The sequence below is a fragment of the Myxocyprinus asiaticus genome, chromosome 12, assembly GCF_019703515.2.
Source record: "Myxocyprinus asiaticus isolate MX2 ecotype Aquarium Trade chromosome 12, UBuf_Myxa_2, whole genome shotgun sequence".
Classification (NCBI taxonomy): domain Eukaryota; kingdom Metazoa; phylum Chordata; class Actinopteri; order Cypriniformes; family Catostomidae; genus Myxocyprinus; species Myxocyprinus asiaticus.
In genome coordinates, this window is record NC_059355.1 from 39,525,920 (window position 1) to 39,550,549 (window position 24,630).

At 38.8% G+C, this 24,630-nt stretch overlaps 1 protein-coding gene across 1 annotated transcript in view; it reads right to left on the reverse strand.

Moving 5' to 3' along the window:
* Positions 1-24,630, reverse strand: part of LOC127449105 (FERM domain-containing protein 4B-like) — a 77,468-nt gene that overhangs the window by 42,397 nt on the left and 10,441 nt on the right. The window contains exons 2-7 of the mRNA XM_051712274.1: positions 5,918-5,983; positions 5,684-5,778; positions 4,791-4,883; positions 4,424-4,508; positions 2,999-3,055; positions 2,345-2,367 (exon numbers count right to left, since the gene is read on the reverse strand). Coding sequence (XP_051568234.1) covers positions 2,345-2,367; positions 2,999-3,055; positions 4,424-4,508; positions 4,791-4,883; positions 5,684-5,778; positions 5,918-5,983 — 419 coding nt within the window. The remainder of the gene's footprint in view (positions 1-2,344; positions 2,368-2,998; positions 3,056-4,423; positions 4,509-4,790; positions 4,884-5,683; positions 5,779-5,917; positions 5,984-24,630) is intronic.

Genomic DNA, 24,630 nt, shown 5'->3' on the forward strand with positions numbered 1-24,630 from the left:
AAGGCCCATCGGGGTAAAGGGCACATTAGGGTTGCTCCGATACCAAAATGTTTGGCTTCGGTATGATACCAGCCCTGGTACCTCGGTATCGATACTAACTCGATCCTTAGGCAACAAATAAAAAAATAAAATAAAATTTAAAAAAACTTTGATGAAATTACAAATTACTTGACTAAAAGAACAGCATAAAGTCTTATAGATACAAATTATGCCTTTTCTTTTTTAATACAGATAATAATATTATTAATATAAGCATTTATTAATATATTATTGTTATTATGAGTATTATTGTGACTACTTTGAATATTATACTTTTATATAGTAGTAATATTTTAGTCATAATGTCTTCAATTTCACACATCCAGTTGAACAGAGCTCTTATTTCAGTGGGACTTTTATTTTGAAAGACCTCTGAAGTTCTTCCTGTTTGCTAAGGGTTCATTATATTAAGCTTCCTGTGGCTCGCGATCTGAAATCTCTGAGCTGTAATGGTGAAAACGGTCATTTGAGGGTTCACAACCGATTATACACTTAACACACTGCTCTGCAGCTGGATACTATTGGACACACTGCATGACAATCAAGCATCAGTATAATGTGTTGCATTTGTGTGCGTGCCTGCTTGTGTGTGTGTGTGTGTGTGTGTGTGTGTGTGTGTGTGTGTGTGTGTGTGTGTGTGTGTGTGTGTGTGTGAAGGAGATGACAGAGCAGGACGGAGCCTCTCATTCGTTCTGGGGTGCGCATGTGACTGTGTATTATTTCATTAAATGACATTCTTCTGTTGTTTAATGATCACACTTGGCCATATCAAGACTTTTTTTTATTATTATTTTCAAATGGTCTTTGATTTAATCTCAAAACTCTCACATAACATTACATTTTGCTAATGGCAGCATACTTTAATATGGTACCGAAATAAACAACAAGATGATATTGTACCATTTTAAATTTGTTGGTATTGCGATATTTCATTAGTATACCGCGCAACCATAGGGCACATTTCGTTTTATTGATTATATTTGATTTTATCTCCCAAAACACTAAATAGCAACAAAACTATCACAACACTTTCCTAAACACATGTTTGACACTATGCACTGCTAAATTGTCCTGATCCATGAGATAACTGTGTGTAATGTCTAAAGGTTGATTTTGAAGCAATTTTATCTCATATTTAATCTTTTTTTAAATGTTGCAAAGTAATGAAGCTAATAAGAAAATTCCTGGAATTATCACATTTATTTCTGAGACAAAATACTTTGTTATTTTCATGTAGGTGTATGTAGGTGATTACCTATATGCATAGGAACTACCTATATGTAGGTGATTAAATCAAACATTTTTCAATAACTGTCCAATAAATGAAAGGATATTATTTGGGGTAAAAAGTCCACCTGTTGCAGGGGCTAAATGTCCCCTATAAAACACATTTGTTCCTTAAGTTGGGCAAACAGATTTGTAATGAAAAATGTTCAAAGTGGGCTCACATTGACTGATCCAATCACAATGGAGATTAATTTGTTTATAGAATACTTGAGATGTTATGAAATGGCAAATGTGTTTGAAATTAACAGGATGGTGCACCACTTGCAGTAGTAGTTATTTTGATTTTGAATAAGCATTATCTTCATTTTGAACTTAAAAAAAAAAAAAAAAGAAAAAAATAACGGTCTCAAAATTATTTGCATTAATTGACACATTTTGCATTGTAACTTTTGCCCCTATATCTACATTACTATAAACCCCCTGAGGGCCTTTTACCCTAAGTGTGTGGGGTAAAAAAAGCCCCCGCGCAACTTTTTTTTAAAAACTAAATTTGAATCAAAACAACCATCTGTTATTATTTCTTTTCACACAAATGATGTTGCTCCATCAATATTTAATAAAAAGAACTCTTTTTTTCATCTTGATACATTTTGTGATGAGAAAAAGCATATATTCCTTAAAATATGCAAGTCAGTTCCCCTCAAGTGCACACAGGTGCCCTATCACAGTGAACAAAGGTAGTTCAGCACATCAAAAATGGAATAATATCCATAGACAGTTACCTGTATCTACTGTTTTATTATTTAAAGCTTAACAAATGTCTTTTTGAGAAGCAGTTCCCCTGAAAACATGTGCTTGCACCATAAATGTAAACTAAATGCCATGTGGTTTTGCTATAATTTATTATTATTATCTAATGCAAACCCATGCACACATTTTAAGTATGGCTTACTGTAAGTATCCAAACATTTTGGGGGGCCACTGTACGTAAAGAATCATTAAACAAAAATTCAAAGCAGAGCCATTTAAGGGTTTTTTTTATACATTGAAGCCATAAAACAATAAAGCTTTCTCTTACCTTGTGTAGTCTCCATTTGTCTCCTGCAGAAAGAGACAAAAGTGCGGTTGTCGGTGAATCAATTCAAAGTCAGACTAAAGCTTTACACATTGTATTGAGTAAATGTGGTAAGAAGCTTAACTCCAGAGTGGGCTTACTATAGACCACACGTCTGTAAACGTTGCGTTAGACATTTACCAAATAAGCTTGTTTTTCGCTTTCGAGTAAAAGTTTAACTTTACACAAAGTTGCTCCCTATTACTTGGGTGCAACAAACACATGTGCAGTGCCGTAGCAAGGTATTCAGGGACCCCTAAATGTTTATTGCTCTGGGCCCCTTTCCTATTAGAAAATATAGTTTAGAATTTGATGTGGGGCCCCCCTGGACCTGTGGGCCCCTAGAATTGTTACCACCTTTCACCCCACTAGCAACGGCCCTGCAAATGTGCAACGAGAGTACATTGTTTCTCAGCCACCCCAAATTCGCAGCAGTTTAGCGAGAGGATAGATGTAATAATTTCATAGTGAAAATTCATACATGCAATAGTAAACACACAGTTATAACGCATGCAGTCGTAGTACCGCTTTAAATAAGCTCAGATTCAAATTGTGCATGAAAATGACTCACTGCCAGCCTGTCAAAACTAACGCACGGATTCAAATAAACTCACTCACCTGCACAGTGTATGCAGCCAACTTAAAAACGGTCTCACTCTCCACTTCAAGGTTTCCCTGAAATTGTTTTAAAAAGGACAATGTACGGGGAAAATTAATGAATTTTGTATTACTTCAAGCAGACAATCCGAACCAAACTATTTTATCCCAACAGCTTCCACACGCAGGTTCCACTGCGGACGATACCACCTAAGAAAAACAGCGGGTAGCTTTAAAAATGTAAACACTTTACCTATCTTACACTCATTGGATCATATGACGACTAACAAAATATAACAGATAATACATGAATTCAGCATCCTAACCAATAATATAAAAAACACACCAATATATTTGGAATTACCACTATTATTCACTCGTCTCCCCCATAACGGTACATGGTACAGTCTGCGAGCAGGTTCAGCGCTCGTGATTCAACGTGCATCAAAGAAAGTTACTCTTATGCCTTACGAAAGCAATTAAACAATTATTTAAGAATGTGAATGAATTGCTTTAACCACTAAACAGCGCAGAAGTAATATCAAATAAACTATTTAATAAGTGTGCGGCTCTTGTAGAGTAACAAGTGTCAATGTTTGACGAGTTCACACGGGGTCGCTGTTCAGCAACGAGGGAAAATCCCTCAAACACTCAATCACGCCATATGCAGCCCTGTGGGAGCCCAGATCACACCATTTCATCTTACAATGAAAGACAAAACGACTGATAACTAATATCAATCTTGCAAATATTTACATATATTTAAAGATCATAATTCTAAAACTATAACTTGTATGTAAGTGTATGTACGCTTGATCTTTTTCTGAATAAACAGCTGTTGGCTTTAACTGGTCTTCTGGTGTATAAATTGTAACTTTGCTTTTTGTTCTCTGTTAAAGCAGCTAAAAAGTCTCACATATATTTCAGGATCGTTTTAATAGTGGCCATTTAGACACAGAAAACAAAGAAAAATGTTGGAGCAAATTTAATCTTGAGCTCCACGCTTCTCTCTCTTTATCAAATGTGCTGGGGGTTGAATTAGATTTGGTGGTTCTATAATTGCCCATACAGTTGAAAGAGGCTAGAGAGGAGGCAGCCAACCCCAGCAGTATCCTGCTGTGTCAGGGCTGTCATCTGTAAATGCCCATAATAAAAAAGAACTTAATGGAAGCCACCTGCAAAGCTCCTAAAAGCATAAAAAAAATAAATAAAAAAAAAAAACATTCAAACTGAAAAATCATCAACGGACAATTGCTGTAGAAAACATAACGGCACAACACGACTCCAATAAATTATTGAATTAAAATTTAGTGCAAAAAAAAAAAAAAACTGAAATGCCTATAAATTACTTAACAGGAGATTAGCATTTTTTGTTGTTGTTGTTGCTGTTGTTTTTTGGAGTGTGTGTGTTTGTTTTGTCATGATTGTAACATGTGGATCACTTACATTGAAGACAGATATCTTAGCATTCCGGAAAAACAGTTCGACAGTGGTAGCATCATTCAGATATGCAACACTCTCGATGTAAAACCTATAGAAAACAGAAACAAACAAAACGATTATTTAAGATATTTGATGAGGCTCCATTAGCTCATAGGTTAAACCAAACTAACAATGATACTGCATATAAAGAGAAAAAAAAAATAGATATTAATGAGTAAATATTTTTGTCAACCCCAATGTCAAATTTTGCTCTTATGTCTCAAAGGCTAATGTTATAAATAAATGTATGCATAGTTTGCTACATGCTGTGCTGGTGGTGCCCCCTATCGGTAAATCATTGGACGAGCACGTAAGTACATAATGAACTGACCTGACTTGGAATTTAAGTTCGAGTGGTCCAGTCTTTTTGGAAAAATCATGGTCCAGTACTCTGCGGTCCAGTTGTAGCCAGTTTATCTGACCCCTGTTGAATGAAAATATTTATTGTGAATACTTTGATTAAAATGACATAAGAAATAGAAGCATCTGCTATTATTGAAATACTTGTATGTTCATCCTTTATGAATAAATCATCATATGTTGTGAACTTATCAATATGTTGTTAAACTTAACTTTGTCTTTTGCGCCAAAGGATCCTACAATTGGCATGACTCCAAATTAAGCATAGAAATCTGTCAAACAACAGCACTTGACAGGAATTATCACTGAAGCCCTAACTAAGCCCTTTGTTCAAAAGCACGTGAGTTGTGTCACCACCAACGTATAATAGTTAGGAATTTGGTTATTATTTGAGGTGGTCTGGCTAATGATTTTCCACAGGCCGGGATTATATGCTTTACTTTTAAGGATCTACTCTGGGGGCAAAGAGTCTTTGTTTAACGCTACAGCTTTTTCACGATATTCGTGATCATTCAAGTATTTTTATTTGATTATAGCACTATATTTGAATGATTTTTGAATTATTTATTTTGTACACAACCTTTCTGTTGCTTTTGTTTTTCCTCATTTGTCAAATTAATGGCATGGTAATGTGGCATATGTTTTTGCTCTAGTAAATGATCCAGGGCCTCCGCGAATGTAATTATCTACAATAACATGTGGTCTAAATGATTGCCAAGACTGATAATTGCAGTTATACTGTAATGACAATTGAAGTAGTGCTTAGTAACGGCATGATAGTCCGTGGCCTGATTTCAACAGGAAATACTGTAAATCATATCATTAATCCATCTTTCTATAGATTGACATTAAATCACAAATTACCTCTCATCCGTAAAGGAGATTCCAAAGTACTCTTTCTCTTTCAGGTTGAAATGCGACGAAACCAGATCCAGGAGATCTCTGGACAACAGTTTTGGCTGTGTTAGAGAAAATAGCTGTTATTTTTAATAACTTGTCTTATGCTATTATTGTTAATAATAATCGATCTATCAATCTTTTAGTCTGTCCGTCCATCTATGACTGTATGAGTTAGTGTGGCAGAAGTGATAGCTTTACCTGGACCAGCAGTTCCAGCTGCCTGTCATCTAGAAGAAGCACCTGACAAAGCCGGCCCTCTGTCATCTGGCAAAGTCAAAAAGACATCCTATTAGTCTGAACATATTCAATATATATACATTACTGAAGCACATAACTGTGGCAATGAGCAAAAATTATTCTAGCATGTTGTTGAGGCTTCCTTCAATGGGCGTGGTGCTTGTATACAAAAGGTTTATTGGCTCATTGGTTGATTCTATTCAGTTGGCTTTGATTATGATCCAGTGTTTGCTCATTGATTGTTATCATAAAAGTGCTTGGTCTTCTTGACTGTCTACTCATTGTAGATAGTCCTTTGGAATTGAAATGTTTATATTTACATTTACATATCACCTTTTTTATGAACTATGCACACTTCTTGGTTTATCACATATTCCATAAAACTTAACACTGATAATGGATCTTGGACTCAAAGCCTTATGTTTCTTTGAATTTGCCATCCCAGATGTGTATGACTTTATTTCTTCTGCTGAACACGAACACATTTTTTAGAAGAATATCTCAGCTCTGTAGGTCTCACAATGCAAGTGAATGGGTACCAAATTTTTGAAGCTCCAAAGGCACATAAAGGCAGCTTAAAAGTAATCCATGTGACACCAGTGGTTAAATCCATGTCTTCAGAAGCGATATGATAAATGTGGGTGAGAAACGGATCAATATTTAAGTCCTTCTTTATTATCAATCTCCACTTTCACTTTTATATTCTTCTTCTTTTTAAATTTTTTTTATCCCCTTTTCTCCCAATTTGGAATGCCCAGTTCCCACTACTTAGTAGGTCCTCGTGGTGGCGCAGTTACTCACCTCAATCCGGGTGGCGGAGGACAAGTCTCAGTTGCCTCCGCTTCTGAGACAGTCAATCCGTGCATCTTATCACGTGGCTCATTGTGCATGACACCACAAAGACTCACAGCATGTGGAGGCTCATGCTACTCTCCGTGATCCATGCACAACTTACCACATGCCCCATTGAGAGCGAGAATCCCTAATCGCGACCACGAGGAAGTTACCCCATGTGACTCTACCCTCCCTAGCAACCGGGCCAATTTGGTTGCTTAGGAGACCTGGCTGGAGTCACATAGCATGCACTGGATTCGAACTCACGACTCCAGTGATGGTAGTCATATTCTTCTTCTTTTGTTTTTGGTGATTCGCATTCATGGTGCATATCACCACCTACTGGGCAGGGAGGAGAATTTATAATAAAAATTGACTTAATATTGAGCAGTTTCTCACCCACAACAATCATATCGTTTCAGAAGATATAGAATCAGCCACTGGAGACTTATGGATTACTTTTATGCTGCCTTAATGTACTTTTTTAGTTTCAACATTTTGGTACCCTTTCACTTGCATTGTGAGGACCTACAGAGCTGAAAAATGACAAAATCTTCATTTGTGTTCAGCAGAAGAAAGTCATACACCTCTAGGATGGCATGAGGGTGAGTAAATGATGAGAGAATTTTCATTTTTGGGTGAACTATTCCTTTAAAAGTGAGTTCAGAATGACTGTTATCATTGAGCCCCACACCTTACAGTCCTTCAAAGCTCTCACAGTGAATGATAAAGTCTTTGAAGGGAATAGTGCATAGGGATGATCACTTCCGAAATGTAACACATCCAGAACCTACTGCTGTACAGGACTTAGAAACTCTAATCTAATGATGTGAGGAGAGTGTGTCCTCTGATAAATTGTTGGCTAATAAATTGGATTGTTTTTCCCATTGGGAAGATTGATCTCTATGTTGTGTCTGCTAGATTTAGATGCGATCTTGGCTGCATCTTCAAGGTTACAGTAAGAGTCATCTAGAAAATCTGAATTATGAACAAAATTATTGGCAATCTGTATTCTGTATATTCCTGTATGTCAATTAAATAAATGTTATTATGTATGAAAAAAAAAAAAACATTAAAAAAAAAGTGAACTGATGTAAACCTGAACTTGTAAGAACACATGGTTCTCTTCACCATGAGGCATCCACTACAATACTTTTATTTTGTTTAACATCATGTTTTACATCATGTTTTCTTACACAATGGCTGTGCAGCTGCATAACTAAGAGCCATTATGTAAAAGACTGAGCCTTTTTAGAATTTAATATAATTTGAGTGAATTGTGGCCATGTGAAACTGTCAACTGCAAATTGTTTTATTGCTGAAAGCTACAGATAAGCTTTATCATTCATAATATTACAATAATTATGAAAAATCAATCAAAAATCATCTTATCATCTTTCATATTGCTTTTAATAGATGGCAAAATTAATACACAATTAGCTTTACTCTATCATTAATTAAAAAGGACAAGAATCAACAAAGAACACATGCATAAATTCTGCTTAATTAACTGGAATCAAACCATCTTTCCTCACCAGATCCACCCATATACATGTACAGATAACAGCTGATTAATTAACCAGAATTAGCCATTCTCTTGTGAATTTACTACTTTGAAGTGACTTTTTTTCTCATGTGATTTGAAATATATGTGTTTATGGATTAAATAATTTGCAGTATTAAACAGTAGTTATACATGGATTGATATTTCTAGACTAAAAAGTGTTTCAAATGTAATTGTGACTAAATCAAGAACTAGCTTGTGTAAAAAAAAAAAATAAAAAAAAATAAAAGAGGGAGAAAAACAGTGGTTAGTCCCTATAAAAAAGAAGGGCCTACATTTTAGCCGTATTAATAGAGAATTATAGGAGTTGCTAATTACACAGGCTCCATTGTCTAAGCTTGGATTAGTCACTATAGTAACCCTTATGACAGGAACCATAAAGGACAGCAGCCCTGTCTGATGTATGATTCAAGCTATGCTTGATAGAAGTTGTGTGTGTTTTGAGAGGTGAAATAAAACATACATACTCAATATATGCAATACCTCTTTTTTGGTGTTGCTTTCAAATAAACATGATTTTTGTTACTAACAGACATTATTTACAGTTTATGCTTTAATATTCAGTTATCTAAATGTCAAGTTTAAGATTGAACCTTTAAATTTTGAGGGAGCAATACTACTAATTACCATACAATAAGACAATCTGCTCTACCAGCAAAGCAGGGAGCTTCAATGGCTTTGGGTTGAACTTTTTCTTTGCAAAAAACAATGCACTGTAATGCGCTTTAGACCAGACTCATCATCAGCATTATTTAAGCTTAATGCGGCATCACGTCCCTGCCCCCTTAAGATTTTCTATGCCCCCCTACAAAAAAGCCCTCCACTCACCCTGATACAAGCCTCAACTTATATAATTTCTGCTTGCCTGTTACAGATTTATTAATGCTCTCTTGTTTTGTGTGCTGGCAGACTATAAGGTCATCACTGTGCCAGGCACCGAGTGGCCTTTATGTCAGTCTGGCTAAACATCCCGCCAACTCATGTTATGGATCAATGCAGATAATAGAGTATGTTTAAAATACAGAGTTTGTTATCACATATTCCATACAACTAAACATTGATAATGGATCTTGGACTCAAATCCTCATGTTTTGTTATGTCTAATGAACATTTAACATTGTGGCTTTACTTTTAAATATTTTAAGAACTAATGAATTAAGCCTATGTGTATAACATGTATTTTGTCAGACTGTTTGTGTGTGTGTGTGTGTGTGTGTGTGTGTGTGTGTGTGTGTATATACGTGAGTGGCAAGTGGGGGCAGGGAATGAGTGACAATGCAAAAAGAGAGGATCATGTGACATGTAATACTCATGATATATGGGTCATTCACCCTGAGTTAAAAAAAGCCCCCTACTCCCTCCTAACACACACACACACACACACACACACACACACACACACACAAACTTGTTTTTATATGCTTGTGGGGATCTTCATAGACTTCCATGCATTTTATACTGATCTAACGATAATTTCTATCCCCTAAACCTAACCCTCACAGAAACCTTTTTGCATTTTTACATTTTCAAAAAAACATTGTTTAGTATGTTTAATAAGCCATTTCCCTCGTGGGGACCGCTGTCTGGGCCCCACAAGGTAGGTGATCTCAGGTTTTACTATCCTTGTGGGGACATTTGGTCCCCACAATGTAGGATAAACATGTACTGTACACACACACACACACACACACACACACAGGCCCCCAATTGTGTGGACAGGGCTACCACTAGCTCCAATTAACAAATACCACTTAAATAGTGAAAGGCACCAAACAGATAGCCCCAAGCTTGTTTGATTTGAAGAAAAACATCTTCTGTGACCTGAAAACCTCTAAATCCCTGCCACGCTTAAAACTGTGTGTTCTAAAGTCTAGTACTAAAAAAAATATGCCTCCTTTGGATGAGTCACCAGAATAACAAAAGGATGAAATGACTCAGAGCTGCCAGCCCCAAAGCAGTTATAAACCACTGCAAAGCACTTGAGGCAAACAATAACATCTGTAGAGAAGATCTTTCTGGATATATGAAGAGCCCCTCTTTCTTAATTAAGTTTGCTTAATATCTTCTTAATTTGCATTACACTTAAATGTCATCAAAAGTCTGGTGAGTAAAAACAAAAATTTACTAGGCAATGGCGATTCTTTCTCCAACATGTCCGTAGAGGGTTGAGTACAGAAAAGCCTAAAATTGTTAATCGATTCTGCCTTAACACAAGACAAACAAGCCTAAGAGTCTTTAAAAATAAAAAAGTTTATTTGTGTTAGAAAACAATCAGAAAGCATATATTATATATTAGATGTCATGAATGGGTCCAGGTTAAGGATACTAGAATAACATTCCAGCCTGATCTCATTAATATACGTAGCTATTTGTACGTTAATATTTGTAACATTTAAATGTACATGTTTGTACGTTTGGATAGACACTAAATCGTACAATATGGACGTTTGAAAGCATCTAAAACGTAAACATTTATACATATTTACAGCTTTAGAAACTTAAAATATTGACGAATCTGTACAATTCTGTACAAAAGTAGTCCAAAGGGCGATGCGCTGCATCCGATGTGCTCCCTGACGGCATACAATAGCATTGTGTGAGGTGGAGAGTACGACTTAAATTATTATCGCTATAAATCTTCTCCTGATGCACTCCGTAACAGCTTTGTCATATTCATTCAAACATATACATCGCAGAATACGGCATGTCACAAACGAGACACTTGAGAGCCAATGAGCATTCGACATCACTGCCGTAAAACTACTGGTCATAATACTTTTTGAGGCAGCAATCTTTGAATTTTGAAAATGAAACCAACGTGGGTTGACGGTTACAGTTACAGCTGGCGCAACGGCGCTGCGGCGGATGGAGATGGAGGTCGTTGAATAAAAGGCTTGAATTTGGGTTTGTTCTTCACAGAAAGCAGTCTGATGGTTTGGATTAGAGCTAACAAATTCATGAATTAATTTTATTCTAGTTTTATGGTGCTTTTTGTGGTTTATTTAGTTTTTTGGCATATTCTAAAAACTCCTTTTGTGTCCCACGGCAAACAAAAATAAAATAAAATGCTTAAATGATTACAGATATTTTATTCATTTTAACATTTTTAAATTTAGTCATGGTTAAAGTGATATAATCCTTTAAAACATATAGGGCTGCATTAATCACACAGAACTGAATGAAACCATTAAAATGTCATATTATAATGCCAACTGCATTAAATAAATGTGATGGCATTTAACTAATCTCACCGATTATAAATTAAATGTAATTAACTGATTAATTCTATGAATTAATCAATATTAATCAATTCAAACAGTACACGTAAACATTTGTACATTTCTGTAGGTATTAATACGTAAAATGATGACGTTTACACGCTGTCAATATGTCAGTAGTGTACGTTTCAGTGTTTATGCAAACGTAAGAGAATGTACGTTTGCTTGAACCAAACTTTACGTAAGAATGCATAAGAATTCTCATGAGATCACGATGAAAATACATTAGACACAATGACAGCAGACAGACCAAAGCACTGACAACAATATGATGAGAAACAACATTCTCAGTCAACAGCGATGCTTGCATACATGAAAAGTATTAACTGAATAGAGCAGATGGCAATGTGAACTAAGTCCAAAAGAACAATTCTCTACATACTATTCAGATTGAATAGACCAACAAAAACCTCAATAGACCATAACACATTCAAAACACTATTCTCGAGTGACACTCCAAATTTAGTTTAACACTCCTATTAACTTTAAGATGACTATAAACTAAAGTACTGTACACTCACTAAACTAAAGTACTGTACACTTACTAAACTAAAAGTACTGTACTGTACACAGTGACTGTGTTTCCATGCACAAGAACGCAAGTGTAATTTAGCAATTCATCGTTATTGTGTGTTATTGTTAAGGCATAAATTAGAACTAATGAGTTCATTAAATTACTGTCCAAAATTACTCAAATGCAGCATAGTAAATGGCAAGAACAAGCATCTCCACTACTCCCAGAAGAGAATAGCAGGAAAAGGAATGCACCTGCTGGTTACATGTATATTGGAACATTCCAATAGCTGTGGAATTGTTTTTTGTTTTTTTTAGAGAATAAAGTCTTACCCAGAATTACCTTACAGTAATCTGACTATAATGTGGTCAATGTCCCACATGTCTCATACCTGATAGACGTCTCCTAGATGGCAACATGTCTGTAGGAACCTCCTACATGGCACCAGCCCATCACTGTAGCATCTCCTCAGCACCTGTTCAGCCACAGTCCACACTAACTGACTTCCAGAGGCCATCAGATCCTCTAAGCCACAAAATAAGCCCAGTGCCATGCCTGCTTGTGGGGCACACAAGGAAACTGCACTCCCTCTGAGGCTGATGTAACCAAACTGGAGCCTGGAAGAGCCAGGGTCGAAATGCCACTGGCTGGGTTTGAGGCTCTGTATGTAGGCTTCTGTCCAAGATTTTCCCCCTTGGAAGAGCGCACAGAGAGAGGGCAGGCCACAAAACAATCCATATTCAAAGACAAGCCTAGTAGCCATGTAACACACATAGACACACATACTCATACCAAGTGATGCACAGAGTTTTTACACACTTCTAAAATAAAAGAACGCAAATACAAACCAGTGCACACTCCAAAGACACACTCATATTTACACAAATTGTCCACAATGACTGTTCCAGCCTTTCCACTCCCTTCTCATAAACAAATGCTGTGGTTTCTTTGTACCTTTCACAAGCGTTTGTCTTTCATATGACCAACATTTTACAGAGACACTTATACTGTATAAGGCCAATCGAAAGCAATATAAACTGTTTTGTACTCAGCGATCAAAGACAGTCACTGACAGTCAGCTGACAGAACGATCACAACTTGATTTCAATACCTTCGTTTACATTCATTTAGCGTTTTAAAGGAATATTCCGGGTTTAAAACAACGCAAGTTCAATCGAAAGCATTTGTGGCATAATGTTGATTACCACAAACATTTATTTTGAATTGTCCCACCTTTTCTTTTACAAAAGCAACAATCAAGGTTACTGAGTCACTTACAATGGAAGTGAATGGGGCCAATTCGTAAATGTTAAAACTGTCACGGTCCTTTCACTCTGTCAGGTTGGGTTTTTGTATGACGGGACCGTGATATCATCATCCCATGTCTTGTGTTTTGTGTGCGTTCTTTGTGTGAGCGCACGGGTCCGGGTGCGAGTTACCGCCATGCAATCTTCAGTAATGTCACGGTCCTGTCACTCTGTCAGGATGGGTTTTTGTCTGACGGGACCGCGACATCATCATCCCATGTCTTGTGTTTCGTGTACATTCTTTGTGTGAGCACACGGGTCCGGTTGCGAGTTACTGCCGTGTGCTCTTCAGTTGGTTTTGTTTCATATCTGGAGCATCGTGTCTGGATCCTGACATCCTGTCTGGTTTGGTTGCAGTCTGTGTTGGGATCCGGACACTCATGCTCCATGTTCTGTTTGTTTGTTCTTTCTCTCACTCATGTGTCCCTCACGCTGCCGGCATGCATGATCAGTGTTTCCGTGGGAACACTGTTTGTTCCCATGGGAAAGCTAATCATGCCGCTAATTAATGTACTAGCAGCACCTGAATCCCCGCTGATTCCCTGCCCATTTAAAGCCTTCGTTGTGTCATTGTCCATGGCCATGGAGGCCGTTCTCCTGCCGCTGTCAGCGCTCACAGCCACAGAGGCCGTTTCCCTGTCACTGCCAGTGCCCACGGTCACGGAGGCCATTTCCACTTCCCCGCCTTTGCTCACGACCACAGAGGTCGTTTCCCCTTCCCTGCCAGTGTTCACGAGCACAGAGGTCGTTCCCTTGTCACTGCCTGTGCTCACAGCTGCGGAAGCCATTCCCCAGTCACTGCCTGTGCTCACAGCCACGGAGACTGTTCCCTTGTCACTGCCTGTGCTCACGACCAAGGAGATCGTTCCCCTGCCAGTGCCCACAACCACGGAGGTTGCTCCCCTGTCACTGCCTGTACTCACAGCCACGGAAGCTGTTCCCCTGTCACTACCTGTGCTCACAGCTATCGAGGCTGTTTCCCTGTCCCTGCCGGTGCTCACGGCCATGGAGGTCGTTCCCCAGTCTCTGTCGGTGCTCACGGCCTTGGAGGCTGTTCCCCAGTCTCTGCCAGAGCTCACAGCCACGGAGACCGTTCCACAGACTCTGTTGGTGCTCATGACTATGGAGGCCATTCCCCAGTCTCAGTCTGTGCCCACGGTCACGGAGGACACTCCCCAGTTGCAGCTGCCAGTGCTCACGGCTGCGGAGGCAATTCCACTGCAGCTGCCAGCATCCTTGGCCACGGAGGATGTTCCCCTGCCGTGACCAGTGCCTACACCGGAGCTTACCACGGCTCAGCCGCCTGAGCCTTCCACGGCTCCGACCCCTAAGCCGCTCCCTCCTGAACCCTGTCCAGCAGCTGAGTCCATTACCTCCTGTCCAGCAGCCGGCACCTCTTCCCTGAGGCCGCCTCCCAGGCCTCCAGATCCCATCTCTGCCCTGAGGCCTTCTCCCAGGCCGCTGTACCCTGCCCCTTTCCTTAAACTCCCTTCCTGGTTTCCCTCCCTTCCCTTGCTTTCTGTAGTATTTTCTGTTCTATGTTGTGCTCGTTTTGTTTGTCTTGATTATTGTTTGATGTTCCCGTTGGGATGGTCCTGTCACTATGTCAGGTTGGGTTTTTGTCTGACAGGACCGTAACATCATCATCCCTTATCTGTGTTTCGTGTGCTGTCTTTGTGTGAGGTAATGTCACCGTCCTGTCACTCTGTCAGGTTGGGTTTTTGTCTGACGGGACCATGATATCATCATCCCATGTCTTGTGTTTCATTTAAATTCTTTGTGTGAGTGCACAGGTCTGGTTGTGTGTTACCGCCGTGTGTTCTTCAGTAATATCATGGTCCTGTCACTCTGTCAGGTTGGGTTTTTGTCTGACGGTTCCATGACATCATCATCCCACATCTTGTGTTTCACATAAGTTCTTTGGGTGAGTGTACAAGCCCGGTTGTGAGTTACTGCCGTGTGCTCTTTGGTCGGTCTTGTTTCATGTCCAGAGCATGGTGTCTGGATCCAGACACTCATGCTCCATGTTCTGTTTGTTTGTTTGTCAGTCTTAAAGGGATAGTTCACCCAAAAATGAATGACTCCAGTGGTTAAATCCATGTGTTCGGACACGATATGATAGGTGTGGGTGATAAACAGATCAATATTTAAGTCATTTTTTATCATAAATTCTCCTCCCTGCCCAGTAGGGGGCGATATGCATGAAAATGTGAATCACCAAATACAGAAGAAGGAGAAAGTGAAGGGAAAAGGATGTGTGTGAGTTTGGGATCTTGTATAACACATCTTGGCATCAAATTCAGATTTAAAGACCATGTTGGCGGGGAACTAGAAAAGTCAAGGAAAAGCATGCAAACACAGCTGTCATTTCTGGCAGTAGTTTATAAGGACATGTATATGTCTCTTATTGTTTAGGAGATCTGGAGTAACACAATGATAAAACGGTCAATTAAGTGGTACAGCTGCACCTATTCAGTGCTAAAACTACTATAAGAAAATGGGCCAATCAATATAAACCACAGGCATCTGTTAATGTAGTACTGAGAAATCATGTGATACATATTACATGTAACACCCAAATGTACAGTATAGTAACACTTTACAATAAGCTTCCATTGGTTAACTTTAGTTAATGCATTATTAATGCAAAGGTATCACAAACAGTTAACAATATATTTTTATAGAATTTGATAACCTTTTTTTAATGTTAGTTAATAAAAATACAATTGTTCTTTGTTAGTTGTTAGTTCATAATGCATTAACAAATGTTAACAAGTACAACTTTTATTTAAAAAATTTAGTAGTATAATATTAAAATTAACAATTTCATTTGAATTAATAAATGCTGTAAAAGTATTGTTCAGTGTTAGTTCATGTTAACTAATGTTGTTAATGTTAACAAATAGAACCTTATTGTAAAGTGTTACAAATGTATGGAATAAAATTATGTACTGAATATATATACAGTGGCCCTAAACATGTGGAAACTTAAGCCTCCCTTAAAAATATATGAATGTATTTGCATTAGATAACAAAACATCCGCAAACAAATGACTAAACCTTTCCTCAGAACTAACATCACTTTTCTTACCTCTTCTTTTTGCTACTACTTCACCCAACTGGTCTCAAGGTAATTTTAATAAATGTATGAAGTCATTTTCTATTGTCTACTGTCTAGTATCCTCAAGTTCACACAGTTGTCCTAGCACAGTAACCACATATGTAGTTCATCATGAACTGTAGACATGTCCAACTACGTTTGACAACTAGAAAGAGTCTAGATGCCTTTTGTCTTAATTTTGAGCAGTATATCTATTGTTTTATCATTTTAAAACCTAGCAAACTTCTCTTTGTAAAATGATTTGCTTGAAAAGTGTGCTTGTGCTATCTTTCTTTAAAATAAATGTCACTTGGTTTGATATTTTGTTATCTAATGAAATGGCATTCATACATTTTTAAGTGTGATGCATGCGTGTAAATACTTTTTGGGGCCAGTGTTTCCATTTCCACATCTGTTTTGCCCAGTAAAAAGGGTCATTCCAACTAACTCTGAGGCCTGTTTTATATAGTTTTATGCCAGAGTTAATTAAAATCCATATTATTGTCAATACAACAGCTCTTGAAAATCAGCCTACTTTAATTTAATGTTTTATATATGAACACTGCATGTATCTATGTCACTCCTCTGAATTTATGATGCCACCATCAATTAAAACTACAGCTGTGAGTAAATCTCTTGTAGTCACACATGCATGACTATTTCTATGGGCAAAATGGCAATAAGTACAAAAAAAATAGATGCTGTTGATTTAAAAAGGCAGTAGTACAAAGAGCCTCCAACCATGACTGACAAAGTTGTGACCCGTGCTGATGGGGTAGAGCACTCGTTGTTAAGCGTGGATTGGGTGCTGAGAGGCTTAGAGTCAAGGGTTTACTGGGAATTCAGGTAGCCTGCAGCATTGGTAAGGGTGAAATTAGGGGTTAGAAACAGGGCACCCTCTGGTCCAACATTGATCTTTACCCCACAACCTTAGTATAAATCTCCAAAAATAAAACAATTCCAATGTTCATTGGAATCATTATGTTGTATTTAGTGTTATGTCATTATAATACTGTAGTTTCATATAATGTAGTAGTAATAGTATTTCATTACACAGTCTACTTGATTAATCTGTGAACTGTTGCATTTTGCACTCAAATATTTTTGTATGAAGACTGCTAAACTAGTTAATTCTCACATAAAAAAAGAATTTGCAACTCAAATAAAAAATTAATGTCCATTTATTTATATATTTGTAGATGTAAAATGAGTGGGATAATATAGTCATTATATCAAAATAAACCCCTTACAAGACCCCTCTTCTTCTTTTCGGTGTCCAGATGTCTTTTTTTTTTTTTTTTTTGGTGGACTGTTCAATGTCTATTTCAAATATGTTTTAATTCAGACCACTCTTCCATTCTCCTTCTGCCCGCTTACAGGCAGAAACTGAAACAGGAATCACCCGCCCTCAGAACGATCCAGTGCTGGTCAGACCAATCATATTCTATGCTATAAGACTGTTTTGATCACGCGGACTGGGAGATGTTCCGGTCCGCCTCTGATGACGACATCGAGGTCTACGCTGATAATGTAACGTGTTTCATCAGGAAGTGCATAGAGGATGTTGTACCGACCAAAACAATACGGATCTATCCCAACCAGAAACAACGGATTAATAGCGATGTTCGTGCGGCACTTAATGCGCGGACCTCCATTTTTAATTCTAGGAATGTGGAGGAGCATAAACAAGCCAGTAATGCACTCCGCAAAACTATCAGAGCAGCCAAACGCCAGTACAGGGACAAGATTGAAGGACATTTCAACACCACCGACTCTAGAAGCATGTGGCAGGGAATTCATATCATCACAGACTTCAAAGGGAATAAAAACTCCGCCGTGAACACCGCTGCCTCTCTCCCGGATGAGCTAAATACTTTTTATGCTCGTTTCGAGGGAAATAACACCACCCTCGCAGAGAGAGCTCTCGCGGCCGAAGCTACAGAGGTGTAGTTCACTCTCCGTCTCTGTAGCGGATGTAAACTGGTCCTTCCGATGTGTGAATATATGTAAAGCCGCAGGTCCAGACGGCATTCCGGGCTGAGTCATCAGAGCATGCGTGAACCAACTGGCTGGTGTTTTTATGGACATTTTCAACCTTTCCCTCTCTTTGTCTGTAGTCCCCACATGCTTTAAAACGTCCACCATTGTGCCTGTACCAAAGCAATCCAAAATCACTTGCTTAAATGACTGGCATCCTGTTGCTCTGACCCCCATCATCAGCAAATGCTTTGAGAGACTAATCAGAGATTACATGTGCTCTGTGCTGCCCACCTCATTGGACCCACTGCAGTTTGCTTACCGCAACAACCACTCCACTGATGATGCCATTGCATCTACACTACACACTGCTCTCTCCCACTTGTTAAAAAAGGAACACATATGTGAGAATGCTGTTTGTAGACTACAGCTCAGCATTCAACACCATAGTGCCCTCCAAGCTTGATGAGAAACACCGGGCTCTGGGCTTAAACAGCTCGCTGTGCAGCTGGATCCTAGACTTCCTGTCAAGCAGACGCCAGGTGGTTAGAATGGGCAGCAACATCTCCTCATCACTGACCCTCAACACTGGAGCCCCGCAGGGCTGTGTTCTCAGCCCACTCCTGTATTCCCTGTACACACATGACTGTGTGGCAACACATAGCTCCAATGCCATCATTAAGTTTGCTGATGATATGACAGTGGTAGATCTGATCATTGACAATGATGAAATAGCCTACAGAGAGGAGGTGCACACTCTGACACGCTGGTGTCAGGAGCACAACCTCTCCCTCAATGTCAGCAAGACCAAGGAGCTTGTGGTGGACTTCAGGAGAAAAGACAGAGAACACAGTCCCATCACCATCAATGGAGCACTGGTGGAGAGAGTCAGCAGCTTCAAATTCCTGGGTGTCCACATCACTGAGGAACTCACATGGTCCATCCACACTGAGGCCTTTGTGAAGAAGGCTCACCAGCACCTCTTCTTCCTGAGATGGCTGAGGAAGTTTGGAATGAACCGCCACATCCTCACACAGTTCTACACCAGCACTGTAGAGAGCATCCTGACTGGCTGCATCACTGCCTGGTACGGCAACAGCACTGCCCTCAACCGCAAAGCCCTGCAAAGGGTGGTGCGAACTGCCAGACACATCATCGGAGGTGAGCTTCCCTCCCTCCAGGACATATATACCAGGCGGTTTGTGAAAAAAGTTCGGAGGATCATCAGAGACTCCAGCCACCCGAGCCATGGGCTGCTCTCACTGCTACCATCAGGCAGGCGGTATCGCAGCATCAGGACCCGCACCAGCTGACTTCATGAAAGCTTCTTCCCCCAAGCAATCAGACTTTTGAACTCTTGATCAATATACATCAGCACTGCACTTTATTAATCTTACACTAGACTGTCATAAATTATATTCTCTCTTAACAACACACTGGCAACTGACTATCAGCCGACAGCCTGAATGTTAATAGAGTACAATACAACCTACTGTATATTTTATATATACTATTTTTATTGTATACTGTGTATTCCATATTGTATGCGTAGTCTATATTGTGTGTATTGTATACTGTACATTGTATATTATTTTTTGTATATTGTGTTGTGTGTAATTATGTGTATATTAGATATGTAAATTGTGTTGTGTAAATCTGATGTTTATTGTAAATTGGTATATGTCTCATCACTGTCATGACTGCTATGTTGCTCGGAACACTGTTGCACTTGTGTATATGGTTGAGTGGCAATAAAGGGATTTGATTTTGATAATTTATGTTTGAAAATTGAAAAAAAAAAAAAAAAATGTATTCATATTCAAATTCAATGAGCCCATACCCATATAATGTAGTTAATTTTTTTATATTTTGCATGATGTGACTGATAACTTTGTTGACGATCAATGAATCCTTGTAGATTATAAATTCAGGGAAAAAACCCACTGAGTAATACAAAAGGTGAAAGTCATTCCCAATGGAACGTCTTAGATAATTCGCTTGGGGCATCTTAAAAAAAATATATATCTGATTAAACCTCTCAGGTAAAAGAGAGAGAGAGAGAGAGAGAGAGAGAGAGAGAGACCAAAACAAACACAAACCAACAACATACAGCAAAGTCCATGCATAATACGCGGGCAGTACACATGGAATGCGAAGACACACCCTATGAAATTCATTCTCAAGTGCACTTCTATCAAGGGGAAAATAATTGTCTGCATGCACAAACACACAGAGCAACAAGGTTCACAGTCTGCCTGCACCTTTAAAAGTAAACACAGCTGTACCTTTTGAAGCCATGTTTTAGACCAAAACTCACAAGAAAGCATTCAGCGAACATAAAACAAAGACTACCGCCTTTCACAACAATTTGGGAAAAAACATCAAATAGCAAATTGACCATGAGTGAATTATGACAGATGTTTCATTTTTGGGTAAACTATCTCTTTAAATATTTAATGATTGTTCTGCACCACAACTCCGACATGAGCATGTACCCTTTATTGCCACAAACCGATCTGTATAGGAGATACAATTACATTTTCAGCATGGCATTGAAAGATGACCTCACACGCCGTCACTTGTCTGGTTACATGTGCACAACTAAAGCCTCTCAGTGACATGGGATCCCATTCATTTAAATAACATTGACTCTTGATGGCACCCTGCTGGCAATTAAATGCCTATTGTATTTCCAACACAAACAGGACAATTGCATGTTGTGTTAAATAAAATCAGCAAAGCAGTTCTTTAACTGACTGTGTTTACATAGAATGGGCCAGATCCCAGTAGAATGTAAATGCATTATTAAATTCTTAATGAAGTAAAAATTCTCAAATTATCCCATTTGCACTGTATTCAAGGGCTTTTACCACTGTCTTGTGTCCAGATGAACACACAAGCTTTTTACCAAGATTTAAAGCAACAGTAAGTAATTGCATGTTTATGTTATAGCTCTAAGGGGTCGTTTATACAGGACGTGCTCTTGCATTCTAAAACAGCAAAATGTAGTACAGCTAAAGGGAATAGAATGCAGATGTCTCGAGACGCGCTTTTAAATTGTTTTAAACTTGCCGTGGCATCTTAAAAACGTGGCATTCCTGGTGCGAGACACTGAAAAAGCAGCAAGACGTGTTGCAACGGTCTTAAATCTATATCGTATATGTTTACATAGAAAAACAAATAAAAAACAGCACAGACAGATGCAAGAACACATACTGTTTGAACAGCTCCTAATTCATCTTCTTAAACATCAACAGAGGCCATTCACAACGAATGCATTTTTGCATCCATCTGCGCTGTTTTTTTAAAAAATTGTTTTTCTATGTAAAAATGCACTAGAAGAACGTCTTTGACTATTGTGACGTCTCGCTGTTTTCCCTGTGTCTCTTGCAGGAGCGTTGTGTTATTAGATGCCATGTCAAGTTAAAAGAGCTTAAACTTTTAAAAATGCATCTGGAAACACCTGCGCTACGTTCCATTCATTGCGCTGCATTTAACTTTTTTAGTGCAAAAACACGTGTATTTTTTTTTTTTTTTTTAAGGTTAATGGTCTTTTGAGGTTTTTTGAGGTTTAAATCAACAAAACATAGCTTCCTAACCTTAACCTTAAACCACACCTATAATATCATGAAAAAGCAAAATTGACAAGAAAAACTTGCTGAAACAAGTACGTCGTTTTATTGTGCTTCTAATACACCTTTGGCTCACATTATATTAATTATGCTTTTTGAATGAAAGGATCACTTGCAAAATGACATAAAAAGCATTTGTGTGCAGCGTGAACAAAGCCTTAAAGGCCAAAGAATACTTTGGGTTTGACGCAAACGCTTAGTCGAACACTAGCCTTTCAAAGTATACTTCATACGACTGTGCGTACAAACACAGGTGGTTGGCACATGCGTGCTATGGCTGCAATAAAATACTGGACTATTTCTCTTCAGGAGTTTAGACCCATAAAGATGTCTTTATATTCCTTCCGACTCAAGTTATACAAATTCATGTATCTTCTGACCTCCTCACACAAGCGCTCTTGACGTGCACATCCACTGTTGTTGTTTTTACCTTTGTTACCTGTTGTTATAGAGGTGATTACATCTTCTTCTCATGCTTCGTGGCAGCAAAGACTTAATTGTGAGTGTTGCCACCTTGTGGACCCACTAATTAGTGCAAATAATTCCAGATGCACGTGCATTCTGCACGTTCAGAGTAAGTGTGGTTAGAAAAATCGGGCCGCACACTTTCAGTACTCGAGCAATCTGATAATGACGAAATTTGTGTCCCGCGTCTTGTACGCATATGCCTTGCATTCACATCTGACTGAAATATACTTTGGGCTTGTGGTGATGTGGGTGTGGCTGAGCGACGTCTGTGGAGAGCGAGGCCGGAAGAGGAAGAACGGTAAGGACTGACAACTGTGGGAAATTATCTCTAACAGCTGTTCTGTGTTACAGCAAGAGCTGGAGAGGGATAAGAGTGCAGTCCAGACCGCCGGAGGAGAGAGAGAGAGAGAGATAAAGAGAGAGAGAGACGCATGCAGCAGTGTTCGTGTGTGTTCATGTTGTGCTGAAAAGCAAACAGTGGTGAAAATACTGAAAAGTGTGTTAAAAATAAAGACTCCTGTGGATTGTTTATCCGGAACCCGTTTCCTCCTTCACGAGAGAACTAGAGACTTATCACAGGGCTTTAGTGCACCTTTAAGATTGCCAAAAAAAGGTTCACATCCACACACAAACACACCAACTTAAACAATTTCACTGTCTGTCAGTCACTCTTTCTTTATCTTCCTCCCCTCTTTCAGTGCTAAGAAAAAATCCCATGGTTACATTCATCCTCTGATTTGTATCTACTAAGAACCCAGAGGATAGCTGAACAGAACTGCCATCCTCATCATACTGTACGGTCCTCCAGCATAGCTATAATGTGACATCAATTACCCAATGCAATATGAACACGACTAATTGCCTGAAAGGGGAAGGCATTTTATGCATCCAGAGGGTGAACACACTCAGACATTATGGGTATGCAGCTTTTCCAAAGTACACGCATACACATCAACAGCTGAGGGCCCCAAAAGTGTGCATGACTGTGCTTTGAGAAGTGCAGTGTCTGCATTACCCTTTCATTACTGGGATGCCTCCCAATCCATTCAGCCACTGTACAGTCAGTGCTATGTAGAGCCAACACCAAACGGATGTTTGAACAGCCCACTGACTGACTGACTGACTGTCTCTGATGGGTTACAGATGGTTTGACAGGTGGATTTTTGGCAGGCAGAATATTTTTCAATCATGAATTCTGTGGAAAAGAAAGAGTAATATCACCTGTTTTTATTCTGTAAGAATAGAGTAATAATGCTTTTTCATTGAGAGAGATCAAAATCAGAATGGGCAGTTTTAAAATTTCCTATCTGTTGTATTTTAATTTAAAATCTCTTGGGAAAAATAGTTTTGCTCTGTCATTTGATATTAGTTTATACTGGAGCAAAGAAACATTCCTATTATGAATTCTATATTAAATCAAAGAAAGACTTGATCTGATCATGGCTTATTATTAGTGGGGTAATACTATGCTAAGGCAAGCTTCTACTATTGCTCATCCTTCAGCGCAGAACTCTTCTGAGCATTCAGCGAGAGTAGCTTGAAAGTTCTATAGCTGAAATTGGTCTGTGCTTAATGAAATTCAAACCACTGCCCCCAGTGGCCCAAGCTGGAAGTGTTATTAAAATTATATGCACGTGTGAGCACCAGCTCCAGAAATGTCACCAAAATTCTGCTAAAAGCTTTTGTAAAGCCAGTTTTTAGTTGTAAATCATGTAATACAGTCAACAGGAATGCATATCCTACTAAACGTATGCCCAAAACCCAACCCTAAACCTAACCATTGGTGTAGAAAATATGTAATCTTAAAAGAAAAATACAACCTACTAATCAACATTGATAATGTGAGTATGATTACTTCCTGGTTTTCATGGGACCAGAAGCCACGTCTCTGAGGCACAACACTGTATCAGCAGTGCCACAGGAAAAGGTAAACACTAAATACATTTGAATTGATGCAAAAATGTCTGATGGAAGATGCTGCTTGTCTGTAACTTGGCAGA